At 44.8% G+C, this 26,263-nt stretch overlaps 1 protein-coding gene and 1 pseudogene across 2 annotated transcripts in view; both read left to right on the plus strand.

The window, feature by feature from the left end:
* The window catches only part of LOC119968960 (stromal membrane-associated protein 2-like), a 72,458-nt gene extending 63,413 nt beyond the window's left edge, over nt 1-9,045 (plus strand). For both annotated transcript variants that reach the window (XM_038802018.1, XM_038802025.1), the window contains exon 10: nt 3,074-9,045. In XM_038802018.1, coding sequence (XP_038657946.1) covers nt 3,074-3,208 — 135 coding nt within the window. In that variant the 3' untranslated portion in view covers nt 3,209-9,045. The remainder of the gene's footprint in view (nt 1-3,073) is intronic.
* Nucleotides 9,046-23,485: 14,440 nt separating this feature from the next.
* Nucleotides 23,486-23,604, plus strand: LOC119978811 (annotated as a pseudogene).
* Nucleotides 23,605-26,263: the final 2,659 nt, after the last annotated feature.

The following is a 26,263-nucleotide window of genomic DNA, read 5'->3' on the forward strand; positions in this document are numbered from 1 at the left end:
ATTATTGAACAAGTTGGGTTTTCACAGAAATCCGCTGCATGGCCACTTTTACTGATTACTAGTCTCATAGCTGGATCATTCCACTGGCAAACAATTTTCATCATATCTTCATTCCAATCTCAACATCTAGAATTTAAGAAGAAGCCGTATTTACTGAATTGCTCCCTAACATTATAATACAAAGGGAGCTCTGTCTATGCTGATCTGGCCATCTCTATCATGTTGCCTGCTACACGATCAAGAATGAGGAGCAAAGCACTGCCTGCCTGCTTGCAGCCTTCTCCACCCAGCAGTGGGATATGGAGAATGGCAGAGACACACCAGAACAATCTCAGATTTAAAAACATTGAAGGGGTAACTTGATAGTCTGTACTTTCACTTTAAAAGTCTCTATTGACATCTGTCTGCTTGCACTCTGGGCGAGACAGGCAGACATCTTGTTTGAGTCATTCCAGTGGCTTGATGTTGGGTCATGTGGTCACCACTGAGGAATCCGATCTATGCATTCAATTTCACAACATACAAGAGGAGCTACATCTGATGTGGAGCCTGCAGTGACATGAACCACGAGCATGACTGTTCTACAACAGTGGGTATGTCCTGGCTCAGTCCAGTCCTGCCTCCTCTCGGCTAGTTTCCAGCAAGGATCAGGTGCATAAGTCCTGCCTGAGTGCCCATCCCCCAATCTGAGTTGTCTCCCAGCCTCTGGCAAAAGAGCTAGTGTGATTAAGAACATAAGAACATAAGAACTAGGAGCAGGAGTAGGCCACCTGGCCCCTCGAGCCTGCTCCGCCATTCAATTAGATCATGGCTGATCTTTTGTGGACTCAGCTCCACTTTCCGGCCCGAACACCATAACCCTTAATCCCTTTATTCTTCAAAAAACTATCTATCTTTACCTTAAAAACATGTAATGAAGGAGCCTCAACTGCTTCACTGGGCAAGGAATTCCATAGATTCACAACCCTTTGGGTGAAGAAGTTCCTCCTAAACTCAGTCCTAAATCTACTTCCCCTTATTTTGAGGCTATGCCCCCTAGTTCTGCTGTCACCCGCCAGTGGAAACAACCTGCCCGCATCTATCCTATCTATTCCCTTCATAATTTTAAATGTTTCTATAAGATCCCCCCTCATCCTTCTAAATTCCAACGAGTACAGTCCCAGTCTACTCAACCTCTCCTCATAATCCAACCCCTTCAGCTCTGGGATTAACCTAGTGAATCTCCTCTGCACACCCTCCAGCGCCAGTACGTCCTTTCTCAAGTAAGGAGACCAAAACTGAACACAATACTCCAGGTGTTGCCTCACTAACACCTTATACAATTGCAGCATAACCTCCCTAGTCTTAAACTCCATCCCTCTAGCAATGAAGGACAAAATTCCATTTGCCTTCTTAATCACCTGTTGCACTTGTAAACCAACCTTCTGTGACTCATGCACTAGCACACCCAAGTCTCTCTGAACAGCGGCATGCTTTAATATTTTATCGTTTAAATAATAATCCCGTTTGCTGTTATTCCTACCAAAATGGATAACCTCACATTTGTCAACATTGTATTCCATCTGCCAGACCCGAGCCCATTCACTTAACCTATCCAAATCCCTCTGCAGACTTCCAGTATCCTCTGCACTTTTCGCTTTACCACTCATCTTAGTGTCATCTGCAAACTTGGACACATTGCCCTTGGTCCCCAACTCCAAATCATCAATGTAAATTGTGAACAATTGTGGGCCCAACACGGATCCCTGAGGGACACCACTAGCTACTGATTGCCAACCAGAGAAACACCCATTTATCCCAACTCTTTGCTTTCTATTAATTAACCAATCCTCTATCCATGCTACTACTTTACCCTTAATGCCATGCATCTTTATCTTATGCAGCAACCTTTTGTGTGGCACCTTGTCAAAGGCTTTCTGGAAATCCAGATATACCACATCCATCGGCTCTCCGTTATCTACTGCACTGGTAATGTCCTCAAAACATTAGGGGGATTTTATTTCACATGAGCGCTATGAATGATCAAAGGAAAGGTGGCGGAAGCAGTTTCAGTGGTGACTATCGACAGGGTGTAGGATAAATCTTTGAAGGGTACTTGTGTGTTTGTAGGGCTTTGGTGGAACAGTTTCTCCCGCGCACCATTCCCCCCAATGCATCCAGAGGTTGGGCTTGGTATCTTGTGGTTCAAATGGTTATACACTGGGCACGGACTGATCCTGTTTGGAAATCCTTTGCTTTCTTTAGCTTAAAGGGACTCTGGTATTCTACTAATTTAGGAGGGTAACAGCTGGGACAGTTCCACAGGCTGGTAGTTCAGCTCCCCATCAAAGAACATATCTGAAATGACCAGCTTGGCGTGCTTCTCTAACATGGATTTCAGTTCTACCCTTTACAAAGGCACCAACTTAGAATCCCTGCTGTGCAGAAGGAGGCCATTTGGCCCATTGAATCTGCACCAACCTTTGGAAAGAGCACCCTGCTCATGCCCCACCCTGTCCTACAACCCAGTAACCCCACCTCACCTTTTTGGATATTGAGGGGCAATTTAGCATGGTCAACCCACCAAACCTGCACATATTTGGACTTTTTTTAATCATAGAATTTACAGTGCAGAAGGAGGCCATTTGGCCCATCGAGTCTGCACCGGCTCTTGGAAAGAGCACCCTACCGAAGGTCAACACCTCCACCTTATCCCCATAACCCAGTAACCCCACCCAATACTAAGGGCAATTTTGGACACTAAGGGCAATTTATCATGGCCAATCCACCTAACCTGCACATCTTTGGACTGAGAGGAAACCGGAGCACCCGGAGGAAACCCACGCACACACGGGGAGGATGGGCAGACTCCGCACAGACAGTGACCCAAGCCGGAATCGAACCTGGGACCCTGGAGCTGTGAAGCAATTGTGCTATCCACCGTGCTACCGTGCTGCCCGGTTTATTTGACCCCGTCACCTGGTTTAAAACAGAGGCGCAACCTCCACTTCAGTTCTTATAAAAGGGATCCGATTGGGTTGAGACCTTGTGTATAATTGTATTATGTGCCCCAACTAACTTTCTTTGTTTTCAGATGACTCAGCAGATGGCAGGAATTAATTTCTATGGTGCCAATGGGATGGTGAATTATGGACAATCATCAGTTCCTATGGGAGCAGGAGCTGCGCCACTTGCTGGTCAATCCCTCGGCACCCAGATGTGGAAATAACCGGAATGGAAATAAACGAGAACCGGCAATTGCTCCATGTTTCAAAACCATGCCGAAGACAGTTTGGCTTCTTCTCTACTTCAGCCAGTTTTCAGTGTGTGATCTCAACTCCATTTTGCCTATAGATCCTACACAGACTTGGCGTGAATTCACCATCAAAATGGCAGCCATCATTACCAAAGTTAATTTTTAAAACAAATATTTTTCACCCAAAGGAGGATTCTTTGGGTGCTTGATTTCTTCAATGGATGTGTGTGGGGTGGGGTGTGTGATCCTGAACTCGGTGCTCAGTGCAGCTTTGGCTACTTCTTTCTGTTTACACTTCTTTGTCATTTGGTTTGTGACACGCAGCCAGCACATCACAGGATGCCTTGTTACTAGTGCTGATTTAGAATTGATAAGATTGGGCCCTATGAGCAAATGATCAAGGAGAGCTGTCCAGCTCTGGGAAGGGTGGCAGTAACACAGGCGAAAATGATAATTGCGTGCATCCATTTAATGAACTCTGAGCCTCTCTGCACACCAGGACAATGGCCAAACTGAAGCATATAGGTGCCTCCATCTGATAGGACCTTCTGGGTCAAAAACATTTGGTAAATGCCCACCTGTAAAATCTATCTTACTGGGTTAATTGTTTTGCTGGTAACGATTAAATAACTGGTGTTATTGTTGACAGTAGTTTATGTAGCGCTGCAAATTTGTTATACGACAGTTGCTGTTCTTCTGTTGATTAGCTCTGGCAGTTACTTAAACTTCAAACAATTGTCTTGGGATTTAGTTACAGGTTAGTAAATCCTGGTTGCAGGGATGAGACAACACCAGTGAGATGGAGAACTCCTGTTGTTCCAAAACCTATGTACCAAAGTATCCAGCACCAGGCACAAAACGGGTTAGCTGAGACCTGTCCCCCCCTCGGGGTAAGATGTCGCACACGGTACACCACTGACCATCCAGCATTGTTGTCTAAGTATTCACATTCCAGCACAAAAGTGTACTGTTTTTAAGCTCCAAAGTTATTTTTTTAACTGGGGTTCAGTGCACTCTTATGAGAGACCACAGGAATAAAGGAATAGATCAGAGATGAGTGAGTGTTTGAGACCAGTATTGATGAGCTGTGGGGGCAAGGCTTCACAGACTGACCAGAATGAGGTCAGAGAGGGATTACATCACTTAACATCACATTGGCCAGACCACTGTATATAATTGAACAGAAGACTGAAGACTTTGATCTAATTTAGTTCTTGGCCTGTTGGCAGTTTATACCCAATGTCTTCCCCCCATCTTGTAGGGTGGATGAGGGCAGAGGAGCTGGGGTGGTCTTCACAATACCCTTCGTAAGGCCCCCTTTACCCTTGTATCAATACTGGGGCAGATTATAGATCCTCCCATTGTCAGGTTGGTGTATTTGAGTCTGGATTGACACATATAAAGCATACTTGAATAATTAATGCCTGGTATTACGTGCTGTCGGCCGAAAATGCTGCGTTGGCGGCAAAATCTGCAGCTGTTGATTCTTTTCCAGAAGTGGCTCATTTCAGTTCCTTTCTTCCCCCTCCCCTCAGCCTCTGAGTGAAGTGTCAGGCCACAAATAAACACCAGACTTTGAGTCAAGTTGTACAGCAGAAGTAGCAGGGCTTTGAATAGATTGATGTGAAACAAATGGAGACGGTATTGGAGTAAATGACAGCCTGTCTGTTGTGCCATTGTCTGATGACCAACTGCAGCCTGTGGGAAGAGAGAGTGCCCTCTGATTTCTACCTTGAGCGAGAGAGCAAACAAGGGTTTTAATGTTTTGTATCTGACTTTTATTTTCTGAGGGGTTGGAGGAAGGGAAGACTGCCTCGAGCACATGCTAGCTACGTTGCTGCTTTAACTAAAAGTTGGGTGAGAGGGAGATACTGCATTGCAAAGGGTTAAGATCCATTTTAGCACTTCTCATGGGATTAATTGTGCATTGGTAGCCTAATTAGATGTGGGGCAATTGGTCACATCGACAATTTTAGAAACATGGATTTTTGCTGGGTCATTTCACCTGAATAGGGAATTCTAAAAATGTAACATTTTTAACTCCTAAAAGACTAGTATGTATCACAGTGTACCAGAATGTAACGGTGTGTATTCAAGGTTCTAAATAGGTCAGATTAATTATCTGAGCAAAAATTCAACTGATGAGCTGGGAGTGACTGATTGGTGCGGCTCAGCTTTGAGTTTTTAATGTTTTTTTAATCACTGAAGAGAAATATTGACCAGCGAGGGCAGGTGGGGCAAACTCTTGCAGCCTGGTTTAATCAGCATTTTAACCACGTCATCCTAAAAAGGTATCGAGTGATTTGGTACCAACCAGTCATTTGGACTGCACAGTTCCACGCTGCCTGACATGAAATGTGACACTTTTGGGGTTTCACCAAATCTGATAAAAGTTTCAGGAGATGTTTTCATTCCCCGGTCTGAATAGTTGCTAATATTCTGATTCCTTAACGCACAGTACAAAATAACTGGAAACGTGTGCTTCGTAATGGGGGGCTGATATGAGTTTGTGGGGGGAAAACCCATGTTAATCTTGGGTTAACTTGGCCTTTGCTTTAATTTTGTTTCTAATTTCTGCCGAATCAATTTCTTCAACCTGCAAAGTCTGAACTCAGCAGTGGCTCAGGGGACATGTTGAAAATGACTGCAGTTTAAGGCTTAATTTGAGGATTTAGCTGAAGGAGTGAAGTTCTGTTTGCTGTACTCAACAGTTATTTTCCCTGTGATTGAATGCTCTTTAAATTAATCGAATAGAACTTAAAATAAAGTAAACTATTTTTGGGGTGAGGATTACCAGAGGTTTGATTCGGTGCCTGCATTTAAATTATTTATAATAACCTCCTCGTTTGAAGCTTGTATGTAGCATAGTAACCAGCACAATTGTCAGAACATAAACTGCAGTCTGTCTGACGATGAGCATTGCCGCTTTGGTTCACTGCAGTTTAAGAGGCAGGGAATGTGGTGCTTGCTTTTATATGGGTCTGACACTGGAGGGGAGGTGTCAGAGAGCATACTCCTCTCTACTCAAATGAATTGTTCCTCTGCAGGAGCCAGCACATTAAAAAGGGAAATTAGTGGTGAGTGACTTCTGTGATGTGCCAGAGACTGGTTTTGTATGTAACCCTTGTGTGCATAAACTGGGATTGCACGTCGCCTAAAACTGCTTTACGTTATACTTTAGACAAGGAGCAGAGGCTACAATTACTATGAGAAGTACAGGCGCACTGCCATCAGTTCTGTACTGTGTTTATAGATGTTCACCCTTTTGTTACTGTGTTCATGAATGTATTAAAATCTTGCCAGTTGTTTGAAAGGAGAAAACATTTCAGGTTTAAAGAAAGTGTACTAAAAGGCAAGGGTCTGCAGTACAAGACACATATATTCTGAGCTGTGAATACTGTTTAATGATGCAATATTCTTCATGCTCTTGAGGTTACAGTATACATATAAATCCACTTCTTCCCCCTGACATTTTCACAGATAATTCTCCAGCCTCTCTGAGTTTGTGCCTCCTTCTACTGCCCTGGTACTAACATGTTGGTGGCATGTGAGCCGACTATTCAGAAGGCATTGTTTATCTTTCAAATCAATATTTTTCCCACTTGGTTTTAGTTGAGCAGTCAGCAGAACTCTCAAGTGTCACATACCTGTTCTTCCCATCGCCAGATCAGGCTGATGTGTGCAGAAAGTGACCCCTGCGGTTGGTCTGTTTCTCTCCGTCCCCTCTGCCCTCACTGCTTCATGCTCCCAGGTGGGAGTGAGACCCCTGCCAGCAGTGCCCCACTGGCTGACAGGGCAGCCTGCACCATTCACTGGAGTGAATAGGTGGGTTGAGCTCACCGTTCCATCTGCAGTATGAAGGCGCATTTAAACTGCATACAAATTTCAAAATCCAGAGCTGCTTCTATATTGAAGAATCATTTGAATCCAGGTGGGAATTAACAATGCAAACCCTGGAGAGATTGACAAAGATTGGTGTCCTCACAATCTGGATTGAAACCACATCAATGTAAAAACAGGTCAGAACTGTTTGACTGTCCCACCAGTGACTTAGCTTGTAGAAATGATGTAGTTGGGCAGGGGAATTAAGTTCCCTGTTTTCTGGGTACGGATGATGTTCATAAGAGGTCCTGAGTAAAGCTTTAATGTGTTATATTTATGGATATATGAATAAATTAATATAAAGCTGATTTGTGCTATTTTTAAGAGGCTGTTTTGTTTATAAAGGAATTACGGCATATATGAAACCCTGCTGCAAAAAAAATTGATGCCTTTTTATATTTCATAGGAAGGCCCGCTTATGTGCGACCAGTGAAGAAGGGAGGCTATTGTTTAATACTGGTCTTCAGTGCATAACTGGAACATTGCACCAAATCAGTAAATCAAAGTTTTATTTTAAGGCAATGAATGGATTTTAGATGGTGTTAGACAGAGCTCAAAGGGTAACGGGCATGGTTTTATTTTCTTGTAGTAAACTTTGGCGCAAAAGCTCAAACCACTCACCTCACATGGTGACTGATTGAAGAACTCTGGGTTATTTGAGGACATCCCACAATACTCCCTTGTTTATATTACTGGATTTTAGCCTTGTGAAAGATTGGAGATAGAAAATTATTTTTAGAATACACAGAAGCTATTTTTCCAGTGCGCACTTTTTCTGATTGCTGTTTCATGGGGTCCCCTGTTCACCAGGTTGAAAATGTTTTGATTTCCAGCACTGTTTGTTCTCGAGGTCTGCTCACTCAAATGGCTTGATGAACTGGGTCAGAGGATGACTTTGTGTAGGACTCACGAGTTGACTGTAGTGCAGGGCCAAGGTATATCTTGAGCCATTGTGCTGCTTTCATTTCAGCCCCACCATCACTCGGTTGCTATAACTCCCATTGTCACGCAGTGTTTGACCTGCAATCAGATTTTGAACCTTTTTATTAAATTCAATGTTATTCCTGTGCAGTAGCACTCACCTAGGGGTGTTCTAATCTTTTGGCAATGTTTGTTTACTGAACTGCCTGGGACCGACACAACATTCAGTGTAAGGCAAAGTGATGTTTTTGTATTTCCTCTCTCTCTCTCTCTCTCTCTCCAACCCCCATTCCCTCCTGATGAACTTGTGAAAACTTCATATGCTTTAGTGCACAATTTCATTCACTGGTGTGAGCATGCCAGCAATGGGGTAACTTATCTGTGAATGTGTTTTCATATCCTGTTTTTCTGCTTCCAACTCTGTCCTGTACAATATATATATAAATAAATATATTCTCATTGTAATATAAAGCTTGTGGGGAAAATGGAAAATAAAGATTTTATTAAAGTTTTACTTTGTATACTGAAAGGATCTGTGTTCTAGTTTCAAGTCTCCAACATCGCTCATTCCACCTGCCCCATTTCTGAAACCTTTTTTTCCTATACTGCATCTTTCATACATGCACAGGCTCAAGGCATAGCTCATGTGTAACCTGGGATTTGGGATGCAGTTATGACTCGAGCCAGTGTTTGAAAACTACTCAGTTGTGCTGCCTCTGATTGAACTGGCTGCTGCTGTCCGATTCTTGCTGCTGCTGGGCGTGTGGGGGAGGGGGATAATCATGCCCCATGATTAAAGATGCTTGCCTTTCTGTTGGGTAATGTTATCTCAAGGTCAGGAAACCCAGCAGACAATGATCATGTTTGTGATTTCATTATTCAAAAAGTGTCATGTCTAATTGTCACATTTTTGTGCATTTTCCAATCTTAGCTTTAAGGATACAAATTTATTGCATGAAAAGTGCATCAATCAAAAGATTTACAAATAAACAAAGTTTTGGAAGCCAGCTCTTTGGAACTCGCCCTTATTGAAAATGCACTCAGAACTCCCTCTAAGATCGCAAGAAACGTATGAAATAGGAGCAGATAGACCATTCGGCACCTCAAGCCTGTTCTGTCACTCAATAAGATCGTGGCTGATTGTATTGTCTTAATTCCACTTCCCTTCCTGCTCACCAAACTGTTGAATCCATGTGTCGACCAAAACCTGCCGAACTCTACCTTGAATATATTCACTGACCCAACCTCCATTGCTCTCTGGGGAAGACCAACAACCCCCTGAAAGAAGAAATTCCTCCTCATCTGAGGTAGTAATCTCAGGATTGCTACCAGTGCCACGTGGTAGTCAGAGTAGAAATGAAAGAATAGACAGGATGAATGTGTGGCTTGAGAGATGGTGCAGGAGGGAGGGGTTCAGATTTTTGGGACATTGGGACCGGTTCTGGGGAAGGTGGGACTACTACAAATTGGACAGTCTACACCTGGGCCAGACTGGAACCAATGTCCTTGTGGGTGCTATTGCTAACGCTGCTGGGGAGGGTTTAAACTAATGTGGCAGGGGGATGGGAACCAAAAGAGCAGGTTAGTGCACAGTAGTAACTAAAGCCTGTAAGGAAATAGATCATGAAGTCAGCGTGACTAAGGGGAAGAGTAGACCGGGAGCAGATGAATAATGCAAAGGGACTGGTGGTCTGAGGTGCATTTGTTTTAATGCAAGAAGTGTAGATGAATTTAGGGCTTGGATCAGTACCTGGGAGTATGATGTTATTGCTATTACTGAGACTTGGTTGAGGGAAGGGCATGATTGGCAACTAAATAGCCCAGGATATCAATGCTTCAGGCGGGATAGCGAGGGAGGTAAAAGGGGTGGAGGAGTTGCATTACTGGTCAGGGAGGATATCACAGCTGTGCTGAAGGAGGGCACTATGGAGGACTCGACCAGTGAGGCGATATGGGCAGTGCTCAGAAATAGGAAGGGTGCGGTAACAATGGGGCTGTATTACAGGCCTCCCAACAGCGAGCGTGAGATAGAGGTACAAATGTGTAAACAGATTATGTAAAGATGTAGGAGCAACAGGGTGGTGGGGCGATAGGAGATTTTAATTTTCCTAACATTGACTGGGGTACACGTAGTGTCAGAGGTCTAGATAGGAGGTGTGGGATAGAGGGAAATTTGGCTAATTGGATAAGTAACTGGCTATCACATAGAAGATAGAGGATGGTGGTGGATGGAAAATTTTCAGACTGGAGACCAGTTACCAGTGGTGTACCACAAGGATCAGTGCTGGGTCCTCTGCTATTTGTGATTTTTATCAATGACTTGACGGAGGGGGCTGATGGGTGGGTCAGTAAATTTGCTGATGACACCAAGATTGGTGGAGTAGTGGATGAGGTGGAGGGCTGTTGTAGGCTGCAAAGAGACAATGATAGGATGCAGAGCTGGGCTGAAAAATGGCAGGTGGAGTTTAACTCTGATAAGTGCGAGGTGATTCATTTTGGTAGAAAAAATATGAATGCGGATTACAGGGTCAACGGCAGGGTTCTGAGGAATGTGGAGGAACAGAGAAATCTTGGGGTTCATGTCCACAGATCTCTGAAGGTTGGCACTCAAGTGGATAGAGCCGTGAAGAAGGTTTATCGTGTGTTAGCGTTTATTAACAAGGGGCTTGAGTTTAAGAGCAGCGGGGTTATGCTGCAACTATACATAACCCTGGTGAGACCACATTTGGAGTATTGTGTGCAGTTCTGGTCACCTCACTATAGAAAGGATGTGGAAGTATTGGAAAGGGTGCAAAGGAGATTTACCAGGATGCTGCCTGGTTTGCAAGATAGGTCTTATGAGGAAAGGTTGAGGGAGCTCGGGCATTTCTCTTTGGAGCGGAGTAGGATGAGGGGTGACGTAACAGAGTTTTATAAGATGATGAGGGGGATAGATAGAGTGGACGTTCAGAGACTATTTCCTCGGGTGGATATAGCTGTTATAAGGGCATAACTATAAGATTCGGGTGGGAGATATAGGAGGGATGTCCGAGGTAGGTTCTTTACTCAGAGTGGTTGGCGTGTGGAATGGACTGCCTGCTGTGATAGTGGAGTCGGACACTTTAGGAACTTTCAAGCGGTTATTAGATAGGCACGTGGAGCACACCAGAATGACGGAGTGGGATAGTTTGATCTTGGTTTTGGACATTGCTCGGCACAACATCGAGGGCCGAAGGGCCTGTTCTGTGCTGTACTGTTCTATGTAGATGGAGCAAAATTTGTAAGGACCATCCAGGAGGGTTTCCTAGAGCAGTATTTAAATAGTCCAACTTGGGATGGGGACATACTGGACCTGGTGTTGGGGAATGAGCCTGGCCAGGTGGTTGAAGTGGCAGTCAGGGATTTGGGAATAATGATCACAATTCCGTAAGTTTTAGAATACTCATGGACAAAGACAAAGGAAGAGTGAAAATTGGGGGAAGGCCAACTATACCAAAATTCAGCAGGAGCTGGGGAATGTGGATTGGGAGCAGCTGTTTGAAGGTTAATTTGATATGTGGGAGGCTTTTAAGGAAAGGTTGATTAGTGCACAGGACAGACATGTCCCTGTGAAAATGAGGGATAGAAATGGCAAGATTAGGGAACCATGGATGATGGGTGAAATTGTGAGACTAGCTAAGAGGAAAAAGGAAACATACACAAGGTCTAGGCGACTGAAGACAGAATATCAGGAATGTAGGACCAATCTGAAATGAGGAATCAAAAGGGCTAAAAGGGGTCATGAAATAGCTTCCGCAAACAGGATTAAGGAAATTCCCAAAGCCTTTTATTCATGTATAAGGAGCAAGAGGGTAACTAAAGAAAGGGTTGGCCTACTCCAGGACAAAGGAGGAAAGTTATGCGTAGAGGCAGAGAAAATGGGTGAGATTCTTAACGAGTACTTTGCATCGGTATTCACCGAGGAGAGGGACATGACGGATGTTGAGGTTAGGGATAGATCTTTGATTACTGTCGGTCAAGTCGGCATAAGGAGGGAGGATGTGTTGGGTATTCTAAAAGGCATTAAGGTGGACAAGTCTGGATGGAATCTATCCCAGGTTACTGAGGGAAGTGAGAGAGGAAATAGCTGGGGTCTTAACAGATATCTTTGCAGCATGCTTGAACACTGGTGAGGTACTGGAGGACTGAAGAATTGCTAATGTTGTCCCCTTGTTTCAGAAGCGTAGCAGGGATAATCCAGGTTATTATAGACCGGTGAGCCTGACGTCAATGGTAGGAAAGCTGCTGGAGAAGATACTGAGGGATAGGATCTATTCCCATTTGGAAGAAAATGGGCTTATCAGTGATAGGCAACATGGTTTTGTGCAGGGAAGGTCATGTCTTACCAACTGAACAGAAATCTTTGAGGAAGTGACAAAGTTGATTGATGAGGGAAGGGCTGTAGATGTCAGATATATGGACTTCAGTAAGGCATTTCATAAGGTTCCCCGTGGTAGGCTGATGGAGAAAGTGAAGTCTCATGGGGTCCAGGGTGTACTAGCTAGATGGGTAAAGAACTGGCTGGGCAACAGGAGACCGAGAGTAGTAGTGGAAGGAAGTTTCTCAAAATGGAGAACTGAACAGTGGTGTTCCACAGGGATCCGTGCTGGGACCACTGTTGTTTGTGATGTACATAAATGATCTGGAGGTTGGTCTAGGTGGTCTGATTAGGAAGTTTGAAGATGACACTAAGATTGGTGGAGTAGCAGACAGTAAAGGGGACTGTCCGAGAATACAGCAGAATATAGATAGATTGGAGAGTTGGGCGGAGAAATGGCAGATGGAGTTCAATCTGGGCAAATGTGAGGTGATGCATTTTGGAAGATCCAATTCAAGAGGGAATTATACGATAAATGAAAATGGGGAAAATTGATGTTAAGAGAGATCTGGGTGTTCAGGTCCATTGTACCCTGAAGGTGGATGCGCAGGTCGATAGTGGTCAAGAAGGCAAACGGCATGCTTTCCTTCATCGGAAGGGGTATTGAGTACAAGAGTTGGCAGGTCATGTTACAGTTGTAGTTGTACAAGACTTTTTGTTTGGGCCACATTTGGAATACTGCGTACAGTTCTGGTCGCCACATTCCCAAAAGGATGTGGATGCTTTGGAGAAGGTGCAGAGGAGGTTCACCAGGATGTTGCCTGGTATGGAGGGAGCTAGCTAAGAGGAAAGGTTGAGTAGATTAGGATTATTTTCATTAGAAAGACTGAGGTTGAGGGGGGACATCTGAGATCTACAAAATCATGAGGTATAGACACGGTGGGTAGCAAGAAGCTTTTTTCCCCCCAGAGTGGGGGACTCGATTACTAGGGGTCATGAGTTAAAGGTGAGAGGGGAAAAGTTGAAGGGAGATATGCATGGAAAGTTCTTTACGCAGAGGGTGGTGGGTGCCTGGAACGCATTGCTGGCGGAGGTGGTAGAGGTGGGCACGATAGCGTCATTTAAGATGTATCTAGACCAGGGGTGGGCAAACTACGGCCCGCGGGCCGCATGCGGCCCGCCAAAGGAATTTCTGCGGCCCTCCAAGTCATTAAAAAAAATAAAAATAAATTTTTTTTAAAATTTTTTTTATTTTTTTTTATTTTTAAGGTTAATGGGGGGGCTGTTGGGTTACTTACTAGTATAGGGTGGATACGTTGACTTGAGTAGGATGATCATTGCTCGGCACAACGTCGAGGGCCGAAGGGCCTGTTCTGTGCTGTACTGTTCTATGTTCTATATGAGGCGCCCAGAATCATAACCGGGTGAAGTAATTATTTTACTTAATATACTATGCGGCCCTTTGTGAATTGTGAATTTCTGAATGTGGCCCTTGCACGGAAAAGTTTGCCCACCCCTGATCTAGACAGATACATGAATGGGCAGGGAGCAGGCGGATACAGATCTTAGAAAATAGACAACAGTTTTAGATAGAGGATCTGGATCGGCGCAGGCTTGGAGGGCCGAAGGGCCTGTTATTGTGCTGTAATTTGTTCTTTGTTCTTATCTCCATTTTAAATGGGATACTCCTTATTCTCATTCTACATTCCCCCACCACCACGAGGGTAAAATCCCTCAGCAGTTCTCTGACCAGCCCCCTCAGAATCTTATGTTTCAATAAGATCACCTCACATTCTGCAGTGAGTATAGACTCTAATCTGTTCAACCTTTTCCTAAGTCAACCCCTTCATCCTAGGTACAATGCAGTAAAGCAGTTAAATTTAAAGATCCATGATTTTCAGGAGTCATGGCGAAGGTAGGTTTGTACGGTAAATGGGTAGGAGTGGGTGGGCAGTGGGGTCGGTTCGAGACTTGGGTGATCAAGTGTGGGGGGCAGGGGAGGGTCAGGTAGTCAGTGAGGAGATAGTGGGTGTGAAGGTCAGGTAGTCTTGGGAGTGGTTAATGTTTGGGGGGTGGTCGATCAGGTGGAAAGTTGTGGGGGTGTCAGTCTGGTGGTCAGTGAAGGGGAAAACATTGGTCAATGAGTGGGGGGTGTCATTTGGAGAGTAGTTAGTGGGGATCTGCTGGGGGGAAGGTCAGGTAGTCAGGAGAGTGTATTGGTAAGGTTAGGTAGGTGGTTGGAGGGGGCATCAGCATTATGGTTACCCAGGAGTTAGAAGTGGTTTTAATTCTAACTGTTCCTGGGTTATTATTACTGTAAGGCAGTTGGAACTATCCAAAATCCGCAATTTAAATTGATTTGCAGGGCAATTGAGCTTAATTAAAAGTTAAACAGGTTTGTTTTGAATCACTAGCTTTTGGAGCATTGCTCCTTCCTCGGGCGACCTCTTCGTTCACCTGAGGAAGGAGCAGTGCTCTGAAAGCTAGTGATTCAAAACAAACCTGTTGGACTTTAACCTTGTGTTGTAAGACTTCTTACTGTGCTCAAACTGATGGTGAACGTTCTGGAGTTCTAATAAGAGATGACCGCAAAGATACATTGTTTATGATCTTCCAACATTCCTAAGTTTCTGGAACAGTCCCAGTGTATTAGAAATATACTCAGGAAAGAGAAATAAATCCAGGAAACCACTGGCAAGTTGATCTGACATCAGTCGACAGGGAAATGTGGGAATCCATGACTCAGAAAATGGTAACAGAGCACTTCAAAAATCATAATCTGGTTAGGCAGAGCCAACGTGGTTTTAGAGAAGGGAAATTATGTTGGACAAATCGATTCAACATTATGGAGAAAGTAGCTGCAGGCTAGATTAAGAAGAATCAGTGGCTGTAGCTTTAAAAAGCAATTGATAAAGTGCCACTTGAAAGGCTGTTGCACGAGATAAATTCCCATAGGATTGCGGGGAACGTTAGTATGGCGAGAGGCTTGATTGCAGATTAGAAAACGCGGAGCAGGCAGAAACGGGTCATTTTGAGTTTTGCGGGCTATTGCTAGTGTGGGGGCCGCAATGTCAATTCTGGGACCTCAGCTATTAATAACTTATATCAGTGCACCAAGTGTAATATATCCAAAGTTGCTGATGCTATAATGTTAGATGGGAATATGAGGAGGATACAAAGAGATAGGGATAGATTAAATAACTGGACAACAAAATGATAGATGAAGTATAATGTGGGAAGGTGTGCAGTTATTTACTTTGGTAGCAAAGATAGCAAAACAATATTTTTTTACATATGCAAAATTGTTTAGTGGCCAAAGGGATTTAGGAATCTGGAGAAGAAACCGATACGATGACCTTTATGACAAGGGAATGTTGGAGCTTTACAGGACGAAGTCTTGCTGTAATTATTGAGGTCTTTGTTGAGAACACACCTGGAACACTACTTTTTTGACCGCCATATCTAAGGAAAGATCAACTTGCTTTAGATAGGTTGCAACAAAGATTCATGATATAGGACTGCCCTTTCATCCCAGGAATCTGAGGAGAAATTCAGTAGAGTCTGTGCTCAGTGGAGCGTAAAACAATGAGATTTTCATTCAAACATGTCTGTTCTGATGAAGGGTCATCAATTTGAACAGTAAACTCTGTCACTCTCCAGATGCTGCCTGATCTGCTGGGCACTTCAGCCTTTCCTGCTTCTGCTTGAATATTTGAGATGGATTGACACGTTGAGAGGCTGTTTTCCTGTTTGGAGAATCGTAAACGAGGAGAGACAGATGCAGGAAAAGAGATCAGCCATTGAGGATTATGAAGAGAATTTTTTCCCCACTAAACAAGGGTTTTGAATCTTTGGTATCCTGTACCAGATATGCTGTTGGTACCCACTAATTCAGCATATTCAAGACGAAGATCAATGTTTTCTTAGGTTCCTAGAGATATGAGGATCAGATAAAGTGGGGTTGATGTCAAAGATAAGCTTGTATGGTGGTGCAGACTTGAAAGGGGCTTACTCCTGTTCTAGTCTCTGATCTAACTCCAAGGGGAGATGCAGCAAAGTCAGATACTGACTAAAGCTCCCTCTACACTGTCCCCATCAAACATTCCCAGGACAGGTCCAGACTGGGGTTAGATATAGAGTAAGGTTCCCTCCACACTGTCCCCATCAAACACTCCCAGGACAGGTACAGCACGGGGTTAGATACAGAGTAAAGCTCCCTCTACACTGTCCTCAACAAACACTCGTCCTAGGGCATGTCCTGGGGTAAGATATAGGGTAAAGCTCCCTCTACACAGTCTCATCAAACACTCTCTGGGCAGTCACAGCATGGGATTAGATATAGAGTAAATCTACCTTTATTCTGCTGTGTGACTACGCCAAGTGGAACAACGTAAGTGTCAATAGAACTGGCTTCCGGATTTCACAAATCCTGACGTTTCTGACTTTTTCACCATTGATTGAAAATGTACATTGAGTTTGTTGGAATGAAGGAACTGAACTATTTAAATGCATTCCCTTCGCAACATTTTGGTACAGAAATGTGGGTTTCTGACAGTAGTTGGGTTGGATTCCTGTGTTTTAAAAGTAAGTTCATGATTCCAAGGTGCCTAAACGTGTGGTGCTTCTCAGCATCATAGCCCACCCCTCCAACTCCTTTTGCATCGTTACACAGGAACCTTGGGGTAAGTGATCCATTTGCTGCCCAGGGAATAGTATATGCGAAACCAAATAACCTAAAATTGAAGGAGAAATAAGAGACAACCAGAAAACAGATTTGAAGTTGATCAAGATTAAGAGTCAGGATCATTTAGAATAATGCGAGTATGCTTGCTGGAGAACGAACAGGCTTTTTCGGCCCATATATGTTTAATATTTGATCTTTACAAGTCCATGCAAGTACAAGCTGTGTCTGTGCCATTAATCTCTTTTTAAATTTGCTAGGTGCTTTTTTTTAAACAAAATTACCGTGTGCATTCTTCTCATGTGCAGAGTCCTGCTGCTTATAAACAACATGAACAGTTACAATAATAGACAGGTACAGTGAAGCCTGTTAAAGGCCACAGGTATAAAATGGTAGAACAGCACAAGTATAAAAATGGCCTTTCCCTGTAAGAGACAGTATCCATTTTTCAAGTCTACCATAATCACAGTTTGAAACCACCCAAAGACCATCAACAGGCACTAACTGCACAGAGGGGTGTATTTAATTACTTTTCAAAATTTGGTTTAATTATCTCTTTGGGGAGAAACATGTTTTTAGTCATCTTGTATTAATTTAAAGATGCTTTTTGGAATGATTTATTGCCATTGGGGAAAGTTGGCTATGTGCTGATGTTTTTACATCCTTGCTGATAGGAGCCATATGAAGACTGAGATTCGGAGTTTGGCAAACGTTGCTCTGAAACACTCTTGCCATCTCCTGGCAGAATTGAGTTTGAGAGATTTCAGGGCTGTCCTTTAGGAAAGAAGTTGGTCCAGACATGAGATGGGAGATAGCAAAAAACAACTATGATCCAACACTTTGGAGAGAATACCCTTTTTCTGGATTCACCTATGTACTACATATGATTGTACCACAATATATTTCTAGATTCATTCATAATATGCACAGGATGGCTGTCCTTTTAGCCAAGGCCAGCAGGAACGTCCCACCACAAAGAGGTTTGGATAAGAAAGGTCACATTTCCTACTTCAGCACATGTTTCGGGAGAAACATACCGCCTATTCAATCACAATATCCAACTGTTTCTTAAGTGAGTCTAGAATTTACCCTTCACTACAACCCCAAGAGGTCCATTCCAGACATGGTCCATTCTTCTTATGGTGGATTTTGTGGGCTTCGTCCTAGAACAGTAGAGCACAGTATAGGCCTTTTGGCCCATGATGTTGTGCCGACCACTTATTCTAACCTCGGAGCTAACCTACACCCCTTCAATTTACTGCTGTCCATGTGCCTGTCCAAGAGTCACTTAAATGTCCCTAATGATTCTGACTCCATCACCTCTGCTGGCAGCGCATTCCACAAACCCACCACCCTCTGTGTAAAAAAAAATGCACCTCTGTCATCTCCCCTGTACCTTCCTCCAATCACCTTAAAATTATGTCCCCTCGTGACAGCCATTCTGCCCTGGGGAAAAGGCTCTGGCTATCCACTCTATCCATGCCTCTTATCACCTTGTACACCTCTATCAAGTCACCTCTGCCTTCTTCGCTCCAGTGAGAAAGGTCCGAGCTTCCTCAACCTTTCTTCATAAGACATGCCCTCCAGTCCAGACAGCATTCCTCTGCACCCTCTCCAAAGCATCCACATCCTTCCTAGAATGAGGCGACCAGAACTGGACACGATATTCCAAGTGTAGTCTAACCAGGGTTTTATAAAACTGCAGCAAAACCACGTGGCTCTTAAACTCAATCCCCCCTGTTAATTAAAGCCAACACACCATGCGCCTTCTTAACAACCCTATCAACCTGGGTGGCAACTTTGAGGGATCTATCTATGTGGACCCCAAGATCCCTCTGCTCCTCCACACTTCCAAGAAACTTGGGCTGGATTTTCTAAAAATGGGACTATGTCCCCACGCCAGTGTGAAAACGCTGGCGTTTCATTCTGGATTTTCCTTAAGAAACTCCTGAGTGATTCGCCTACCTGCAGGGGACTGGCAGGGCCCAGGCATGCTTCTCGCAGATCTGGCTGGGGATACGGGGTCCCGCACGTACGGTCGGGCGTCCGTGCATGTGCACAGCCTTGCGACATGGCGGACTCGCACTACGGACTGTCATCACAAATGTAGGCCCCCCCAAGATCGCGCCCACCCATGTATCTGTGCCATCCAATCGCTCCCCTGGCCCTCCATGAGGCCCCCCCACCCCGGTGATCGATTCTCCCCCCCCCCCCCCCCGACCAGGGCGGCCACGGACTGAGTCTGCAGCCGCCACCCGAGATTCCCGACGGCCGCTATGTGGTTAGAACCATGCCATTGGGAACTCGGCCAGTTTTGCGCCGAGAGTCGCGGGGAGCCTCTATCAATTGCCCCCTAACCACATAGATCATGCGTGATGACCACCGTGGGCTTCAGCGGAGCCAGTCCTGATTTCTGGGTAAATGGCCATTCTCCGTCCCTGCACCAATTGCGATTTCGGCACCCAGGCTTGGAGAATCCAGCCCCCTGCCCTTTAACCCTGGATTCAGCATTCAAATTCAACCTCCCAAAATGAATCACTTCACATTTATCAAGGTTGAACTCCATCTTCCAATTCTCAGCCCAGCTCGGCACCAGTTCAATGTCCTGTTGTAACCTGCATCAGCCTTCAACACTATCTACAACTCCCCCAACATTCTTGTCATCGGCAAACTTACTAACCCACCCTTCCACTTCCTCATCCAAGTAATTTATAAAACCGCAAAGAGCAGAGGTCCCAGAACAGATCCTTGCGGGACACCACAGGTCACCAACCTCCAGGCGGAATACGTTCCATCCACTACCACTCGCCGTCTTCTTTCGGCCAGTCAATTCTGTATCCAACCAGCCAAATTTCCTGCGTCCCATGCCCCCTAACTTTCTGAATGAGCCTACCATGGGGAACCTTATCAAATGCTTTACTGAAATCCACAACCACTGCCCGATCTTCATCAAGGTATCTCGTCACATCTTCAAAGAATTCAATGAGGCTTGTGAGGCATGACCTGCCCCTCACAAAGCCCCTCTTTAATCAAACTATGTTTTTCTAAATAATCTTAAATCCTGAGCTGGATTCTCCCAAAATGGAACTGTGTTCCCAAGCCGGCGGAAAAACGCTTGCGTTGCACTCTGGAGTTTCCTAAAAAAAAAAGATAAGCCAGTTCACTCACCTGCACGGGGCTAGCAGGGACCCAGAGTGATTCACGCAGCTTTAGCTGTGGATAATGGCCCCCGTACTTCCGGTTTGGAGTCTGCACGTGCGCACGGTGGCGGCCTCCAGTGGCCGCGCTGAGCGCCATGGCGGAGGCAGCTGAGAAATGTAGGCCCCCACGATCGGCCGTGCACCCAAAGATCCGACCGGCCCGATCTGTCCCCCCGCCGCCCATAAGGCCCCACCCAGCGTCTGATCCCCCTGCCCCCATGAGGGCGGCTGCAGACTCGGTCTGTAAATGCCACACGAGCTTCCTGAACAAGTACTCCATGCTCTAAGTTCATCTCCCTTGTTCCTGACACTCCTTGCATTGAAACAGTCGCACTTGAACCCATTCCACTGAGTGCAACTTTGCCCCATCAACTATCCGTCCTTCACAGACTCGCTGCGTACTCTTTCTGCCTGGTCAACAGCCACCCTATCCTCTGATCCGTAGCCCTGGTTCCCATCCCCCTGCCAAACTAGTTTAAATCCTCCTGAAGAGCTCCAGCAAACCTCCCGCCCAGGATATTGGTGCCCCTGCAGTTTAGGTGCAATCCGCCCTTCATGTAAAGGTCCCAGTTTGGAATAAATTGTTTCTTGGTTACTCTTACTGTTTTATTCTCTACAACTGATGGACTGCATAAATTGCTTGAGGTGAATATCACTCATGCGCCCAGAGTATCTCTCTCCAAGGGTGAGATAGAGTCAATACATCAATGAAACTTTCAAAACAGCACTGAATATCTTCATTGAAACTTGATTTGTGTGTGCCTTAAATTACCTGTGAAGGCAGCCTATATCAGTTGTTTCCTTATAGATAAAGAGAAGATAGGAGCAGGAGGAGGCCTTTTGGCCCTTTGAGCCTGCTCCGCCATTTATCACGATCATGTCTGATCATCCAACTCAATAGCCTAATCCTGCTTTCTCCCTTTGATCCCATTCGCCCCAAGTGCTATATCCATCCACCTCTTGAATATATTCAATGTTTTAGCCTCAACTACTTCTTGTGGTAATGAATTGTGAAGAAATGTCTCCTTATTCACCCAAATGTTATCATCTCATTGCTCACCTGTGGGACCTTTGTGAAATTATGCTACTGGTGCTTGTTTCATGTCTTGTGTCAGCAACAAGTAACCCTAAACCAGATAGAGCATGGCCTGGTGCTGAGTGAAGCTCCTTTTTACACTGCCCACCAATGTTTCCTCAGAGTTACTCTTGAGTGTCAGCTTCGCTTATGGCCTTTCTGGTCTCATCTACCCAGAGCCAATTTATAGCAAACCTGAGGCAGATTTGCACAATACAAACACGCCTATCCATCAGGGCTGAGACCATGCCACTCCTTTCCCAAAACATGCTTAGTCCCAAAAAAGAGATTAAGCCCCCCAGTTCTACATGGCCTGTTTGTTGAACTCCATTGTGTTTTAAGATTGCTGTACAGTGGTGCATTTTCCCATCTTAAAGTCTGACTACCATCTTCATTGGTTGTGTATTCCCTCTAAGGTAAGTTTGAGATCAGGGGACTGGGACGAGGTAGAATGCTCCTTTGGATAGCTGGTGCAGACTCGATGGGCCGAATGGCCTCCTTTTGCACTGTAAAGATTCTGTGATTGCTTCTTGAGTGCCTCGTCTAAGTGTTTTGGACTCTGGCACCCTACAGCCTCCAACTGCATATTAATCTAGGGTCATAACAATAATGCTGTAATAACTGGCCCAGGAGTTTGAGATGCAGCTCAATAAGAACTGTCCTGAGAGTTTTTGTTGCCAAGTTGATATTGAGTTGAATCTTTTTAAAGTTCTCTGGGTGACCACTGTGATCACAGCAGAATTTGGGGTCATTGTAAGGAGACAGATCTATAAACTCATCTTGATCACCACAGAAAACATAGAAAGAAACTAGGGGGTTTGGTGGAATGGCCAAACACTTGCAGCACTGAATATTCTAATGCCAGCTGAATATTATCCAGAGAAAGAAAGACTGTATTTAATTCTCACCAATGACTCACAACACAAGCATTGTGAATTATGACTTGCCAATTGGTCAATAATCTTTCAAAATACACAATAAAATGATTGTGTGCTTGCAAATTAGCCATTTGACGACATTTGTATATGTCCCTTTCTTACCGGTACTACTTAACGTCAAAGTAATAGTTGTGGTTAGCTTCCGCATAATAATGATGACACAACTTGACTCCGAGTTGGAGTTTCTGGATTTCCAATGTTTTAACTGGCAACCAGGTTTCAGATTTCACTTCGGAGGAAGGATTGGGTGGAGGGTTGTCTTTGTTTTTTTGTTGCTCGAAGAACATCTCAATCAAGGTTAGACTTCTTGTCCAGAGATAATAGGATGGATGATACACTGAGGGTGTGATCCCTTCACCCCAGTCAGGGGGTATGCCGCCAGGCTCACCACACTTTGTGTTTTTGACCAATTTGGTCCTCATTCCTGGAGCATGCCCTGCCTCAGAGTTGCTGGACAAATCAGGGGTCGGCAGCTCTGGAATACTGACAGTACCACCAGAAACAGTGGCCACTGTCGGAACAGCACTGAGGACATCAAAGCGATGTCGGAGGCATTCAGCAATGGACCCAGATCCTTGCTGCAATTATATAGGTCTTGCTTCAATTACACAGGGCCTTGGTGAGGCCACATCTGGAATAGTGTCTGCAGTTTTGGTCTCCTTATCTGAGGAAGGATGTTCTTGCCTTAGAGGGAGTGCAGCGAAGGCATACTGGACTGATTCCTGGGATGGCGGGACAGACGTATGAGGAGAGATTGAATCAGTTAGGATTGTATTCACTGGAGCTCAGAAGAATGAGGGGGAATCTCATAGAAACCTATAAAATTCTAACAGGACCAGACAGGATATATACAGGAATGGTGTTCCTGATGGTGGGTGTGTCTAGAATTAAGGGCCACAGTCTGGGGATACGGGGTAGACCATTTAGAATAGAGATGAGGAGAAATCTCTTCACCTAGAGAGCGGTTGGCCTCTGGAATTTGTTACCACAGGAAGCAGTTCAGGCCAAAACATTTATATATTTTGAAAAAGCAGTTCAATATAACAGCTAGGGCGTAGGGGATCAAAGGATATGGGGTAAAATGGGATTAGGCTATTGAGTTGGATGATCAGCCATGATCATAATGAATGGTGGAGAAGCCTCGAAGGGCCGAATGGCCTCTTCCTGCTCCTACTTTCTATGTTTCTCTGTTTCTATCCTCAGGTAAATCCAGGATCGCCTATGGCCATACTAGTCTGAAAATGCCTAATCTCGTCTGATCTCAGAAGCTAAGCAGACTCAGGCCTGGTTAATACTTGGATGGGAGACTGCCTGAGAATACCAGGTGCAGTAGGCAAGTCCAGGATCTTCCAGGGACTGGGTTGGCAGGCCCAAAGAGTCAAACAGACGAGATGTTCAGGGCAGCCAGGATGGAAAAACTGAGTGGAGGGGTAGGTGGAGGGTTGGGTACCTCCAATCAGCAGCTGAGACCTGGCAAGGAGGCACATCCCCTTCACTGACCAGAAGCCCACAGGGTTAAACCTGCCCGCTGCACCTTGGGCAACAGTCTCTTTTGCTACTGTTAAATCTGATTAGTGGTGGGATTGGGCCCTTAAGTGTGCTTTGAGTGATGACCTCAACTGGACAGTCCACCCGACTCCTCCCTCAACAGCAGATGAGCTGTTGGTGTACATTCTGCTACAACATTCAGGGTAAATTAAGGGTTCTGAGTGGTCTGGCAGGCTCAAAAGTGGACAAATCGCCAGGGCCAGATGAAATGTACCCCAGGCTGTTGAATGAGACAAAGAAGGAAATAGCAGGGGCACTGGCAGTAATTTTCAATTCCTCTCTGGCCACAGGAGAGGTGCCAGAGAATCGGAGGATAGTCAATGCGGTGCCATTATTCAAAAACGGAGGAAGGTTTAAATCAGGAAACCACAGGTCAGTCTGACCTCAGTGGTGGGGAAACTATTGGAAGCAAATGCATTTGGAGAGGCAGGGATTAATCAAGAACAGTTAGCATGGTTTTGTTAAGGAGAGGTCATGTCTAACCAATAACTGAATTTTTCGAAGAGGTAACCAGTTATCACGATGAGGGCAATGCATTTGACGTTGTCTACTTGGACATCAGCAAGGCTTTTGATAAGGTCCCACATGGGAGACTGATAGCGAAGGTAAAAGCCCATGGGATCCAAGGAAATTTGGCAAATTGGTTTCAAAATTGGCCGAGTGGCAGGAAGCAGAGGATGATGGTCAAGGGATGTTTTTCTGACTGGAAGCCTGTGTCCAGTGGGGTACCACAGAGATCAGTGTTGGGGCCCTTGCTGTTTGTGGTTTATATAAATGATTTAGATATGAATGTAAGAGGGTTGATCAGTAAGTTTGCGGATGATACAAAAATTGATGGGGTGGTAAATAGTGAGGAAGGTAGCCTTAAATTACAGGGGGATATGGACGGCTGGTCAGATGAGCTAATCAGTGGCAAATGGAATTCAATCTGGATAAATGTGAGGTGATGCATGTGCAGGCCAAACAAAGCAAAGGAATATATGATAAACGGCACGACCCTGGGAAGCACTGAGGATCAGAGGGTGTGCTTGTACACTGGTCCCTTAAAGTAGCAGAGCAGGTGGATACAGTGATTGAGAAGGCAGATGGTATACTTGCCTTTATTAGCTGAGGCATAGAGTTTAAGAGCAGGGAGGTTATGCTGGAACTGTATAAAACGTTAGTTAGGTCACAGCTAAAGCACTATGTGCAGTTCTGGAATCCACATTATAGGAAGGATGTGATAGCACTGGAAAGGGTGAAGAGGAGATTTACCAGGATGTTGCCTGGGCTGGAGAGTGTTAGTTATGAAGAGAAATTAAGATAGATTTTGTTTGTTTTCCTTGGAGACTGAGACGTGATTGAGATGTATAAAATTATGAGGGGCATAGATAGAGTAGGCAGGAAGAAACTTTTCCCCTTGGCAGTGGGGGGGGGGGGGGGGGGGGGGGGGGGTGGGGGGGGGGGGGGGGGGGGGGTCAATGACCAGAGGGCCTAGATTTAAGGTAAGGGGCTGCAGGTTTAGAGGGGTTGTGAGAGTTTTTTTAAAAATAGAAGGTAGTGGGAGTTTGGAATTCGCTGCCTGAAAGGGTGGTGGAGGCAGAGACCCTCATAACATTTAAGAAGTATTTAGATGTGCACTTTCAATCCTAGAGCACACACAAGGCTATGTGCCAAGAACTGGAAAATGGGATTAGAATAGTTAGGTGGTTGTTTTTGATCAGCGCAGACATGATGCAGCAAAGGGCCTTTTCTTTGCTGTATGGCTCTACGACATGGTGCTCAATTTTATAGGTCCAGCCGCCTGCTTTCCTGCACGGGGCAGCCTTCAAAACCCAGCCTAATTTCACTGCTTGAGAGGGATATCAACCAACTCTTTACTGGGACCAGCTTTTATTTGACCAGATTTAACTCTGAGGATGAAAGGTCTATCCTAGACTTCAGGCATTGTTTGAACAATCTGACAAGGAGATCACAGAAAGAGCCCCAAGCAAGTTGAAAATATTTTTAAAAATTAACATTTAAAAAAAAAGATTTCTCAGCTTTTTCAATGCAGGGAGTCGTCACTTAACGTGGTGGTTGCATTTCTGAAAATCGTCATTTTAAGCGAAACCCCTTTAAGTGAAGCCTGGGTTTCCCATTGGAATCAATGTCAAAGCCAGAGTTAGGTTCCTCGAGGACACTCTTTGACTGGAGAAAAAAAAACAATGTAAAAATTTAAATTCAAACTCTATAGTCTGAAATACTGTACTGGACAGACGTGACTTTAACATTGATGTCTTGTCTGCAGGCTCCTTTAAAACACCATGTTTACAATAGGTTTCTCAAACGCATGTACTGGACAGTACAGTACTGAGCAATGGTGCTGGTGGTGCTGTGGGAAATCTCAGCCATAAAGTTAGTCCATTTGTTCAGATCTATCCTGCATGTTGGAACAGACAAACTGGAGTCGGCCATTCAGCCCTTCT

This window comes from Scyliorhinus canicula, chromosome 1 (genome assembly GCF_902713615.1).
Source record: "Scyliorhinus canicula chromosome 1, sScyCan1.1, whole genome shotgun sequence".
Taxonomy (NCBI): Eukaryota; Metazoa; Chordata; class Chondrichthyes; order Carcharhiniformes; family Scyliorhinidae; genus Scyliorhinus; species Scyliorhinus canicula.